Raw genomic sequence first — 14,111 nt, 5'->3', positions numbered from 1 at the left:
AACTAATAACCAACTCTAACCTTTGATTACTCCACCCTGAGGCTGTTTCCCTGGATGGCAGTTCAACTAGTATTGATCAATTGAGATATCTATATGTACTTAAGGTTGAGTACCTACTGCTGGGTGTTTGTACAACCATAGGTTTGTTTTCAGCCTTTATTGTCAGTAGGTTCCATTTTTTTATCTGAAGGAATGCTGTGGGCTTCTGAAAAACATAGTGTCAGCCACAGTGCTATAAATTGAAAATGAAAACAATTTTAGCTGAGATTCGTTTATACCGAGCAAATTAACCAACAAGCTCCTTGTCTGACTGAGTCCATCTGACAACACTGTTGTGTTAATTATGTAGGGAATAAGTGATAAGAAAGCTAATTACAAGCACAGAAATATCTCTCTAAGTTCAGACAATATCATAATGAATGCCAAGACACAGCAAAGCCACTGGAGTTCGGCTTCTGTTAAGTTTATCATTGCTATTTTGACAAGATGATTTTCTTTGATTTTAAACTTTTGTTCTGGGTTGTGAGCAGAGCTCGTGGGACTGTAATAGCAATAACTATTCTTCATGGAAGCCTCCAATTTAATTGAATCAAAAACCTTGAAAATAAACCAGGACTTTTCTGTAAGATGTAAGGCATCCTTTAAGGATTTGGAATGAGTGATGATGTGCTATTAACATTTGTAGGTTTTTAGTTCCATTCTTACAGAACTCTACAGGGTTAATTTCAATTACATTTTATGAGTCTTTTCCATAAGGAATAAAATGTTGATTATGTGATTGTATTAGAAATACCATTGTAAAATACCTGAATGTCATCTACTATAAATTATTAAGCAATTCTACAAATGGGAAAAATGATATGGAAATCACTTATTTTCATATCTGATTAATTCTATTGCCATCATTTCTATAACACTGTTCTTATCAGCTGATAATTATTGGTCTGGGACAGAAAGCTAAACACTCAGCACAAATGCCGGCAGTCCTGAAATCAGCAGCAGGATTCTGATGGGCTGGTAGGGCCATGATTTCATTCTTTACCTAACAAAGGACTCACGAAGGGTTGGTCTGCTCCTGAGGAGCAGATAGACACTATCTGAAATTCAGACCAGCTGTATCACAACCATATGCTATCATTATTCACTGTTCATAAATAAAAAATGATAATAAATGTCAATGTAAGAGAAATCAAGCAGTTTGGTTTGTCCTTTACCTGGGATTTGAGCATGGAGGATTAATCCTCAAGGGAAATGGACACTACTAGCCCTACTAGAAAAGGTTTCTTTTGGAAATATATGATGTGCAAAGCTGCATGTATAACTTGGGTTGCCATTGCCATACTGATTTTATTCACCATCCTTAACTTCCCTACCCATCACAGATACCTACATAGCCAGTATCACCATTAACTTGTTACTTTTCCACAATCTTTTAGTGAATTTCCTCGCGAGGGGGAGTGGAGAGGCAGGTGACTTATTCTCTGTTATCACCAGTGATAGGACTCGCGGGAACGGTGTTAAGCTGAGGCAGGGGAAGTTTAGGCTGGACATCAGGAAGAGGTTCTTCACCAAGAGGGTGGTTGCACACTGGAACAGGCTCCCCAGTGAAGTGGTCACTGCACCAAGCCTGTCCGAATTTAAGAAGCGATTGGACTGTGCACTTAGTCACATGGTCTGAACTTTTGGGCAGACCTGTGCGGTGCCAGGAGTTGGACTTGATGATCCTTATGGGTCCCTTCCAACTCAGGATAATCTATGATTCTATGATTCTATGAATTTATCCTCACAACCCCATTATTTTACAGTTTGGGAAGTAAAGCACAGTATCACAGTATAACCAAAAGAAAGTAACAGAGAAAGCTCTCCAAATCTGCTGCATTTATCTTCCCATGATGGATCCAAAGTTCACTAAAACTGACTGGAGAACATTCCCTTTCCAGATCAAAAATTCTCTATGCTTTAAATTAAATAACTCCCAGCAGATACCTTGTTATAATAAAGCTAGTGAAAGATAAATGTTTTCCAGAAACACAGTTTCATCTCTTTCTTTGTCACGAAAACAACTCATCTTCATTTCCTGGGCATGGACCCATAAAGATAAGACTGTCATTCCAGAAATATTAGCACCTGTGGACAGAAAAGCACCAATGAGTTTCAGTAAGCTGTCTACTGCAGGGAAAAAAAAAAAAAAAAAAAGTAAAATGTGCTAAAGGATGCCAGATTGAGTCAGTTGCAACCATCTTCATGCAAAACCTCTCTGAATTCAACACATATGTGTCCTGGAATGTAAAGTATTTGTGTTGGATGGGATTGATAACTGTTTGGGTATCTCTTGTCAGACTCAGTGTTCCTGTTCATTTTAGACAGGCAATTACCAGGGCCCCCAGACATTGCCCTTTCGGCATGCCAGGTGGACCTGGTGCCAGTGCCCTGCTCCGAGGGCAGCTGTGCAGCAGCCACGCTGACGGTGACAGCCGTGACAGACTTCGCTCAGGATGGGAACCACATCAGCCGCATCAGAGCTGAGCCAGTCGGATGGAGAGATTCGCTTTGGAGGGCTCACACACCAAAGGATGTGAAGGTTAGGTCCTAAAATGGAAAATGTGACAAATTTAAATGAGAGGAATAGCATAGGAGAAAATGAGGCAATGATAAACCTTAACCATATAAAAACCTGTGGATCACTGTTCCCACAGTAACCTAAAACACCCTCTCTGAAAACTAACCAGTGAAGCTTTTTGCTTTAACAGATTTAGGTTTCATTCTCAGTTAGTCCATCAGTAAGGCCAACAGATGGATTATATTTGTAACCAGCCAGCGGTTTGGAGAAAAGCAGAGGAAAGGCTGTACCTTGGTAATGAGAAAGGAAGGTTCAGCATCACCATGTTCAATATGTGACTGTTCCAGGAATCTCTAGGACACCTCTGACAACACACACAGATGCTCTGTCTCTTCATTTATCGCAGTACAGAGCATCCAAAGTAAAGATAATGGGAATCAATCAGGGAGGCTAGCCCCTCTGTCCCTGCAGGAAGCCTGGCCGAGGCAGTATGGTGGGCAGGAGCTGGCCTGCTGGCTGTGGAGCTGGTTCAGAGCTTCAGCTGGGAAGTCTGAAAGCCAAAATCCCACCACCTGGGGGAATAAGCAAGAAGACAGATTCGACTCAGCTAAAACTCTCAGAGCAGCTGGAACATCCAAGCTGGAGCATTTAAAGTAACTGAAAACAAGCTCCCAGCTAAATCTGTAAGTTCACTGTCCTGATTCCGATGGATTTACTCATGGTAGGACAAGATTAAATTGGACCAAAAGAATTTTTGTCTTCAAATGTAAAACGTCTAGCATGTGCTTATTTCCTTTCTTCTCCAGCACAGGCTTCCCTTACACTTTTTAATATTCTTAAATCAGAAATTGCAGATAATTCAATGTAGTGCACACACATACCCATATTTTTTTCTTGGAAGCTATGAATGCTTCCATTAAAGTATAAAAATGTAGCAAATATGAAATGGAATTAATCAATTTTAATAATAAATTCCATCTATCTCAGTTAAAACTTGATCTATGAAAACATAATAGACGTTACTTTCTATTCCCCCCTATTTCCCCATTGCTGCTTTGCAGTTAATTAGAGACATTAATGTAAAACTGCTCCCGCAACATATCAAGGAGAAATCCATATATTAAAATCCACGTAGTCTATAGTCTATAGTCCTTCAGACTTGCTCAAATATTTTTGATTTATCTGAAAATTGAACAGAAATGGTGGGCAGAACATTCTGACAAATTCAGACACCTGAAAAAATTGATTTCTTCAGCACACTAGGGCTGCCTATAACTGAGACTTGCATCCTTTGCCAGCACCATGCAAGAAAACAGCAGAGCAGAAAAGGTTGTGGCCATGGAGAAAATGAGAAAATCTGGAGATACTTCTTTACATCACTCTGGTAAACACAAATGATACAATTGACCTCAGATCAAAAAGGTGTTCAAAGAGGTGTTAAGTTCTTCATTCCTCCAGACAATCACTTTAATAGTCTGGGATGCCAGACACCTGTGGGTGTCTAAGCAATGTCTCTGTGTGATGGTTGAGGGACATTTTGAAATACAGATGATGTATTGCCTCAGGTGAGGAATTTTATCAAGTACTGTGGTTCTATCTTCACCCCCTTATTCATTTATTTAATTTCTCCACTGTTCCTTAAAGCTAAATTCTGCTTTGTCGCTGAAAGACTGCACAAGGGTATAGTGGCCATTCTTCCATGCTCCGCAGATGGTGGCAGAACTAACTCAATTGCACCTTTGGATTTCTCATGGGCAAAGAGCACGCGAGGAATTAACAGCCCTGGCCAAGAAATCAGCCCGGCAGGCTGGATATGGGAAAATCATAATACTTCATCATGCCCACCAGTGTGACTGGGAGCCCTTTGTATTGCAAATCGCTGCACACCCCAGTCTTGCATTTCTGAGGGTTGGATAGCAGAGTACACAGCCATGACAAGGAGCCATCTTGAGGGGCAGAGGAAGTACAGGCCCAGCAGGGCCTGAGATTCAGGTCTTGCAACTTCCAAGGGAGTTTCCTGACTTCTGGCTTTCATAGGTATATCTGCTCCTTGCGGGTCACCAGGACTCTTAGACCTTGTCTGTGACCTGGTTTATTTCCAAGTAACCAACAGCCGAAGCTGATGATCCTTGTTGCTCTAGTAAATCCTTTCCTCTTTCATTCATGTGCCAAAAGCAGACAGCTCCACCAGCTTAATTTGTGTCCTTGTCACCAGTACCCAATTGATAATGTTCACATAAAATTTACAAATCAGACATTCATATGCTGTATCAGGAAATTTAAGGTCAAGCTAGGGGACAGACAGTGACTACTGCTAAAATATGCTAATGTTACTTAATTACAGCGTACCTTATACAATCCTTAAGGCATTAAAATTAGTACAATTTAATGAGCACTCCACTCTCTTGATAATTTCAGTGAATGATCTACTTCTTAGCGAAGAAGTTTAATACAAAAGGTTTGCTTTTTACCAGCTAGGCAGTGCATTACATCAGGCAGAATAGGAGCACTTTGAACTCCCATATTGCATGGGATTAAACTCAGCTGTTTGAAAGCGAAGCCTATTTTATATCCATCCACAGTTATGTTTTAGAAGTCAGACTTTAGTTTGTACTTGACACATGAATCCTGCCCCTAATGTTTTGTGAGGAGCAGTAATGAAGAAAAACTGCTGTGTAGACTGTATTCATTACGCATTTCATTTTAACTAGGTCACAGTTCGAGACCTCCCAACAGGGAACTGCTACTCTTTCACTGATCCACACATTATCACATTTGATGGATGGTGAGTATTCTACTTTGAAATAATTTGGCTCAATTACTGCAGTTTTCAGTTTCTGGATATAGCATGCATTTGGCTTTACATTAGAATACCAAAAAAAGCATTGTACTAGTTTGCTTATAATGATTAATGTAGTGCCTCAGTAACATACATGTTTTGCTTCCAACTGTTTATATTCCGTTTAACAAAAGGACTGGAAAAGGATTAATTTTGAATCTGCAATGGTTTTGAGAGTGAATTATTATTACAAGCTCAAGGTCAGACACCAAAATGTACCTCAAACAAAACCATCATTAATGACTTTGAGAGGGTTTCTGTGTCATGTGGCATGGTGTTAGAGACTCCCCAGTTCCACCCAGGTGAGCCACCCTGTCCCTGTAGAAGCACATCTTGTACAAATAGCCCATGTTGTTCCTGGCAGTTTAGTAATACCTGACACAAATTCATTCAGCCCAAATATGCTCTTGCATTCTCCTATCTGCTTCCAGGTCTGGTTTACTCATGGCTATATCTCTGCATGGAGCTGACAGTTGTAATCACAACCAAAACATGATAAAAATGGTTCTGCTGTCTCAGGCAAAAGAAGTCCAGAAATTATGAGTGGCAAATGTCAGGGAAAATATGCAAAAATATTGCAAAACTGAAGTTGTTCATCCTTCTATATTGTCCAGATGTCCTCCTACATAAGTTGCTTAAAAACTTAGTGAGCCAAACACGGTATCTTTGTGTTTGAAAACCTGTACTCTACCCTAGCTATGAAACATAACCGAAAGTTTTTAAAGTTTACATCTGGCATGTTTGAAGTAAAGTTACTAATATTTCAGATCACATTCCAGTTTTGTCATTCCACCGTTAACCTCCTAATGGCACAGATAATGACTTTATGAGTATAGCGTCCACAGGGGCTCGGCAGGCGTGATATTCTAATTTCGATATCCTAATGTCCCAATTTCAGTCCAGCATGCTCTGGAGGCAGCAGCATATATTTGTGAGAACACGAACTCTGAAATGACGTCAAAGCTGCAGAAATCTCTCGATGAAATAAGAGTGAGAAAGGCAGTGGCTCTGTTAAAGGCTACACATCTGCCTCAAATAAAGATGTTGCCTAAACTGGGTAGCCTGAGCTAGGAGATTAGCTCTGCACACCTGGGACTTTCTAGTTTCCCTCCTCCTTTTGCTGTATGCCATCTCCAATGTGTTCAAGCACTTATTTCATGCAAGTTTGGTTTCTCAATATAAAGAAGATGGGGAAGAACAAGTGGTACACAGACATTTATGTGCTTCTTGGTATTCACCATTATTTCAACTCTGTATATTACATGAGATTAGAATATTATTTAAAAACTCTTTGTACATTTATGTTTTAAAATATTCTGTTCTGATTTAGGGCCAAGGCTGGACAGGGACCTGACAGCTTGTTGTATTTAGGAAGTCATAAATTACTGAGAATGGCTTTTTGGAATGCGGGAATACTATCAGCCGTGTAGAATAATTTTACATAGCTTCCATGGGAAAAAGGTCTAAAATAAAACAGAGAAATTTTATTTCAGTAACTCATTTTGGAGCCCTGTTACTTACACCACATGGAAATACTTCTAATTCTAAGCAATTTATAATTCCATTTAAGCACAAGCAGTTTGGAAATGCCTGTCCTTCTGTGGCACCCTGCCTCAGAGTCACACAACTCTGAAACAGAAAAGTCACAGGAATACCTGGCCCCTTGATAACCTCACGTTTCTTCGCTGTGGGCATTCATTACTGCTCTGTCCAGTATAGCTTTAAATGAGCCAAGTGATGGGGCTTTTGCCATCTCAATAACCAGGTTATTTCACTAAGATATATCATTTGATATTCAGCCAAGTTTCTTACCCATCATTTCACAGTCCCATTACTCCTACTTATATTCCCATTTATTATTGTAAATAATTTCTCTTTCAATTATTGTAATGATTATGCTACACTATTAGATGTCAGTTAAGCAACTTCTCTGTCTGCCTATCCAAAAAAAATGTTAACGTATTAGCAAATGATTTTAAAGCTCTGTATAGAAGGAGTGGGGAATGCAATTCCTGTGTGTGTCTTGATACAAACCTACAGCCTACAGATAAAAATCGACACAGAGTTATGGAATTGAAGCATTTCCCTGTGTCATGAAAGGGTATGTGGTGGGAAACTGTATTTGAAATGTGGGGTGCATTTGGTACTGTGAGTATGGAATAATTGCACAAACAGTGTGGACACAAGAAGCCATATGAGAGTTCTGCAATAAAAAAAAAAATGTTTCAGACCAATCTGCAGATTGTCAACAGTGGAAAAAAGGAAGACCAAAAAAAAAAATAAAAAAAGAGAGAGAGAAAGAGAAACTTCTCCTAGGGACTAGGAAGCAATAGGTAATAGGATGAATGGATGCTTTTCAGCATCAGGAGGTATATCAACTGTAAGTGATCAGTAGACACAGGTCAGGTAAGAACAGTACACAGGGGAGAGAAGAAACATTGAAAACACCCTTTTCCCATCTCTGCGTGGCTACAAAGATGGCAGCAAACAAAGCTTAATAAAGAAACTACCAAAACTACCTCTGAGATCAACAACAGAGCATCCATTAAGCAATATAACTCAAGGAAATCAATTTGTTCCACCAGTTTATCTAGAATCCTGTAGGTCAGCTTACCAGGATACAGAAGGCTCTAAGGTCAAAATGTTGTAGGCAGAGCTGCTGTGGACAGGTAGTAGTCAATTGTCCCTGTGGTGCATTTTCCATCTTCCCTCCGTGAAGTCCTGAGGATGGCTGACTAAAGAACTGTCATAAGGAAAGCAAGAGAAAGTCTGAAGATGGGGAGCATTGCCAAGAGCAAAACAGTAGGAGTGTTTTCTATGCAAATAGGCATGCACGTAAACACACTCCTACCTTTCTTAGATTTGCTTACCTTTTTTCACTTTCCTACTAAAAACGGTGAAAAGAAGAAAAAACACACAATGGAGACAAACAGGCATGAAAGCAGACAGAAAAATAGAAAATGTAAATGAAAAACTATGCTCATTAAAATTTAGTTTAACTTTTTTTTAAATGATTTTAATAGTTTCTTTAGTAGCTTTAAAGTGGACAAAATGAAAAATGGCATGAAAAACAAGACTGGAAGATATTGGTGTGCTTTTTGGCAGCAAAATTTTCCTATAGTCACTTCTAAATTGTAAGTTATTTTGTGAGATTTCACAATAATACTTCATTTTGTAACTTCTATAGATATATTTTCAATGTTTTTTTAATTTGACATACTGAACTCATATTATGTCTGAAGTAGCTCATTGTTCCTTATATAACTGAAACACCTAACACACTTCTAATGATAGCACTCCCCTTTGGTATGCCTCTGGCTAATGTTTCCATAGAAATATTTATCTTGTAATCATTCTAGTCTTTTGACCGAAAGAAGTGACTGAAAATCAAAGAAGAATGTGTTGTATTTTACAGTGTAAGCACAATCAATTTATGTATATTGGTGCATCGATGTGAAACAGCATTAATTATAGTAGCTAAAATCCAGAGAGAGCTCTTCCTTTTATAGCAAAGTAGCTTCTAAATTAAACAAATGTGAAAGCCTGGTAAAGCAAAAGTATAGCCGTCATTATTAGTTATGGCACATTATAAATATAAAAGCTTTTCATGACATAAATTGTAGGTTCTTAAACATGAAGTATTAGCTTAAAACTAAACATGGAGAATATCCTTTTAAGGCAAAATATAAAAAGGGAAATATTTCTTGATTGGTGAACTATATATATCATTCATGTTATTTTCCATTTTACCTTTTTTTTTTTTTTTTGAGCTTTCTCAAAAATTTACACCAATCCATCCATCAATATTATCACAGGGGGAATGGCACTATTTCCTGCAGAGTGACAAAATCCCTAGCTTGCAAAGCTTCATGTTTGTGGTTGGTTTTTAATGGCATTCATCACGGCAGCCCACAACTAAGTCCTGGGCATGAGCAGCCTTCCCAGAGGGCTGTTCTTTCTTGATAGTCTGTAGAAATTTACACATCCCCAAGCATCCACTGGCTGCTGAACATAACCCAGCAGCTTTACTCCTTGAGAATAACAGAGCCGCTCCTTAGTGATGAGTACTGTGAAACCAGAGGACATCCTTCAGCATCACCCACCTCTTCCTAGGGTCACAACTAGTATGAAAGAGTTCTTACTCGTAAGGAAAGAGGGAGCTCAGAGGGACACAAGAAAAATAAATGATTTGGTGACAAAACTGTGATGGAAAAACTTTAGGAACAGTCACAATAATTAGTAAATAATAAAAATTAATAAAAAGGTAGCTTGGTGAATATTAAGTGCATTGCATTAGTTATTTTAATGTTACTGATAGTGAGGGTTTTTCTTTTTCCTTCTGTCCCTCTTTTGTCGTGAAACAAGAGAAATGATTCCTATAGCATCTCATTGTCACAACAAAAGACTTAGGTGTATTTTATAATTCTTGCATTTAGAGCACAACTTGAGCTATGACTTCATGTTGGGACAAGAATTTGATGCACTCCTTGAAAAACAACCCAAATACATACATGGGGAGTGTACATACTTCACATCCACTACACCCGTTGCCATAGACAGGGAAGCAGAATGGGGTAATTCATTATGGAGAGCGATTCTGACACAGTATGTAGTGTCTGTTCACAAATAATATGCAGAGCTCCCTCTTGCAAGAGCTCCTGTAACATTCCTTTGTGCTTTTAATTTCACAAGGCTGCAATCTGATTTCTCAAATGTTGTCCAAAGAATCATTATCACAATTACAGTTGTATAAACATCACAAAAATTTACCTGATTACATTCAATTACCCATTCGTGTAATTCAAAGGCAGCTGAAAGCTTCAATTTAGACACGTTGCAGGTTTGTTATGTGCCATGCAATCTATGTCATGACTTAATTGAAGGACGCTAAGTGACTTCCAAGAGAGCTGGATTCAGTCCACTGTCAATGCTTATTAAGCAGTGCTTATTAAACTCCCATTGCTGGAATGATATTTATATGTGTATGCTAATACAGTCTTATTTACCAGACACACCTGATTAGTCTGGATACAGCCATTTTGAGGCATTATGTTCCATCAGCCTCTCTAAACACCTTTCCTGCTAGACTCTTCCTCTTGAAAGGTCTGTTGAAGGGAACTGTGGAAGGTGACTCTCATTAAATTTCCTGGCTCCTCAGTCTTCCCTGTGTAGAGGTCCAAACAGAGTTAGTTCTTGATGTTAAGAGACTATCTTTTTTTTTCTGTTGTCCTTAGTTCTAATCAGTCTGAGCAGCAGCATCTGCACAGCACACTTAGGATTTATGTACCTGATTAGAAAATAAGATGAGACAAAAGCATTCAAAATCATATCGTTTTATAGCCAACTTCACTAAGTTTTTTTAAGATGAAGTATAATGTCAAATGTGGTTTCTTGCAGAGAAAAGCAGTTGGAGTTTAAATTCTTGCTGTGTTTTAAGCTACATATTTTTCTATGGATTTTATTTTGGAGAGAAATAAAATGCAGATATATACATATTAAAATTTCTTTGTTCTTGAGCCAAAATGAAACAAATTATTTTCTCGTCTGTATAGAAAACATTAACAGACTGCAAAAACATCGATGTTTTTATGACACTGCTTAAAAATAATCCTGTTACTTAGTTTAGTGGTTAATTTTCTTTTTTTTGTATGTTCCTTTTTGTATTTTCTTTTTTACTGTAGAAAACAATAATGCTTATTATTATAAGCTTATGGCTTAGTTTCCATTATGATTAATTTCCTAAAACTCATGTTTAAAAATAAATGCAGTTCCTGTAAAGGAAGAAGAATCCACTGCTTTTAAAGATGTTAGCTGTTGGCTTGTGTGCAGAAATCTCCAGCAACATATATAAAATATGCAGCTACTGTTTTCTTTAACTTTATACATCAGGCAATAAACTAGAGTAAAAATAAATAAATAAATAAATAAATATTAAATCTACTCTGGTGTAAGGAGAAAGACCTGAACAAGTAGAGGAGGAGGATTTTGCAGGTCCCTAGTATGGAAAACCTACTAGCACTTTCTGTGGTCATGAGGATTTGGATCTGGCCTTGGCAAAGGGGAAACACATCCAAAATTATTCTGCCCATGGCCTCACATGGAGCAAGGATTTTTTTGTACAGAGAAGAATGAAAGTTCCAAATTGTTCCACACACAGCAGTGCTCTGATTGACAATCCATTTAGAGCAGAAGTTATGCTTACTACGAAGTTGTTGGGGAGGAACCAACTTTGTTTTAATGGGTTTTCAGTAGAAGCCCAGTTTTTCACATGAAATATTTGCCTAGCCACAGTCAGACTTGTAAAAGTTGGTGATTAGTCACAGAAGAGGTTATCTGAGCACTGATTTTGCTTTGAAGAATATCATGCTGTAAAGCATCCAGTTAGAACCAAAACATATTTATTAAGGCCTGGAGGCAGGGACTTCTTCCCGTTTGCTTTTATCAAATGTTTATCCTTTTTATCCATGCCCGTTGCCATAGCAGCAGCTCGCAGACAGCGACCAGGTTTCCACATGAATTCTTTTGCACTCCCAGCTAATAATGGTGACAGCTACAGCTTGCTCATGGTGCTGGAGAAATGCTTCCCCGCACCTGGATCTTCCCCTCCTTCCAAGCCAGCCACGATGCCGGAGGGCCACAGACAGCCACTCCAGGTGGATGCGCCGGGTCTCTAAATCCTGGTTTTGTTTGTCGTCGTTTAGGCGTTACGATAATTACAAAATCGGCACCTTCCTTTTGTGCCAGAGCACGGCGCGGGCGTTCGAAGTGCATGTTCGGCAGTGGGACTGTGGAGGCCTCCGCTCCGCCACGGCCTGCAACTGCGGGGTGGCCGCGCGAGAGGGGGACGACGTCGTCGTGCTGGACTCCTGCAATGGCCATTCTCAGGAAACTAGGCCGCAGCTAGCCATCCGGAGCACCGGGGCATCGCCACAGGTCAAAATCCTAAAGGCCTACGGAGGGAGAAAAATAACAGTACGTGGATGCTTGAGTACTCTTGTTGTTGTTCTTAAAAATGTCAGTTTAATATTTCTGAATTATTAATGAGGTTGCTGCGAAAATATCTATCTGAAACCATGAGAAGCGCCTGCAGCAAAATGTACCAAAAAAAATGAGATGCGGGGAAGAAGTGGGTTGAAGTGTTGGTTTAACCAGCTGCTAGAGAAAACAAAACAAATATCTCTGGAAATTTCTCAATGACATATCCAAGTGCCAGTATTGTAGCTTACTTAATGGCAAACCACTTTCAGTTCACTTGTGCTGGGCACTACCTAACCACATCACATAAAGCAAATTTCTTTGCAGAGCTTTATGATATAAATATTCAAGGAAAGATCACAGGTAGCAGAATAATGTAGTTTTAGAGTGTGAGAAAAAGGCAATGTTAGCCAGATACAGACAGCCCCCTGAAGCCATGAAAATGGGCTGCAAATGTGCAACATTTGCTGTAATTTAAAGTATTTGCCTAAAAAAAATATATGGCCATTACAAATTTTGCATGGATATCATTTATCCTCATTAATCCGGTGAAATCACTGGAAGAATAAGAGCAGGCTGCACCAGTGGGGTTGGTGAGAAGAAGAGGCACAAATTACATCCAAGAAGATAATTTTATCCTACACTTTTGTCATCAAGATTTATTGCCAGGAGACATTTTGGGTGAAGATAGGTTCACAGCAGAGCCAGAACAATGCCAGGGAGTGCCTGTGTTTGGCTGTCCTTGTGATCTCACTTGGAAAAGATCTTGATGAGGTAGTAATTGAAAATCTGTTAATTATAGAATAGAGAAAAAGCAGGAAGCAAGCTGTCATTTCATTTTGCAACTGAATGCAATATAATTACTGTTTTATTACTAGCATAATCGTACCAAGGAATCCCTATCCTCATTTACACCTTGTGTAAATCTCACTGATTTCCTTTGTGTTTAAAATAAAATAGGACACCTCCAGGCCGTGAATAAGAATCCTTACCTGATCTGAATGAGAATCTGTAGGAATTGTAGGCAATGAATATGGTCCCTGATGGCACCACTGTGAGCAGTGCACCCTAATTTGCTCAGCATTTGTCCTTCACCAGCCTTGCACGGGATAGGAGCTAGTTCTTCTGCATCATTCAAGGCTGCTGCTTGGAATGAGGCTGTTACACCTTTCTGTAGCAGCTTTCAGCAGCATGTCGCTACCTATCTCTAAGCTTAGGTCTCAGAAAAATCTTATTCACAGTCCCAATCGGCAGTGTTAAATCCATGTGATTTAGGAAAACCTGGGCTGTTGTTAGGTCCTTTGAGGCAGATGGCTTGCCTTGCCCAGGAGCAGCAGGAAAGGAAGGGTTACAGCCCTCTGAAAACAAATCCACACCTGGAAATATCCATCCATGCAGCACAGAAGGCTGAAACAGCTCATTCTGTCTTGACAGCAAGGATTTTATAGACAACCTTGTGGGAGATGCTCCTCCTGGTAGTAAAGCACTTAATTAGAAGGCACATGTTTATGTGAAGGATGAAACCAAATGCTACCCAGCACTTTGTCAACTGCAGTCCTCCTGATCTATGTATTAAACAACCACAATAAATAAATAATTAATTAAATGAAAGTAATCAAATCACCAAGCCATTGGAGTTTTCTCCTCCTCCCCTTTAAAAAATAAAAATAAAAAATGTTACTTTGGAAAATGAGACTTATAGCCAAGGTGGAGGTACAACCAAGACCTTCTGATGTA

At 39.1% G+C, this 14,111-nt stretch overlaps 1 protein-coding gene across 6 annotated transcripts in view; it reads left to right on the top strand.

Moving 5' to 3' along the window:
* Nucleotides 1-14,111, top strand: part of LOC106041006 (von Willebrand factor D and EGF domain-containing protein-like) — a 177,936-nt gene that overhangs the window by 60,289 nt on the left and 103,536 nt on the right. For all 6 annotated transcript variants that reach the window (XM_066999142.1, XM_066999140.1, XM_066999141.1 and 3 more), the window contains 3 exons: nt 2,364-2,581; nt 5,272-5,345; nt 12,101-12,371. In XM_066999142.1, the coding sequence (XP_066855243.1) occupies nt 2,364-2,581; nt 5,272-5,345; nt 12,101-12,371 (563 nt within the window). The remainder of the gene's footprint in view (nt 1-2,363; nt 2,582-5,271; nt 5,346-12,100; nt 12,372-14,111) is intronic.

The sequence above is a fragment of the Anser cygnoides genome, chromosome 6 (assembly GCF_040182565.1).
Source record: "Anser cygnoides isolate HZ-2024a breed goose chromosome 6, Taihu_goose_T2T_genome, whole genome shotgun sequence".
Taxonomy (NCBI): domain Eukaryota; kingdom Metazoa; phylum Chordata; class Aves; order Anseriformes; family Anatidae; genus Anser; species Anser cygnoides.
The sequence above is the reverse complement of the archived record's forward strand: the minus strand, read 5'-3'. Positions and strand labels throughout refer to the sequence as shown.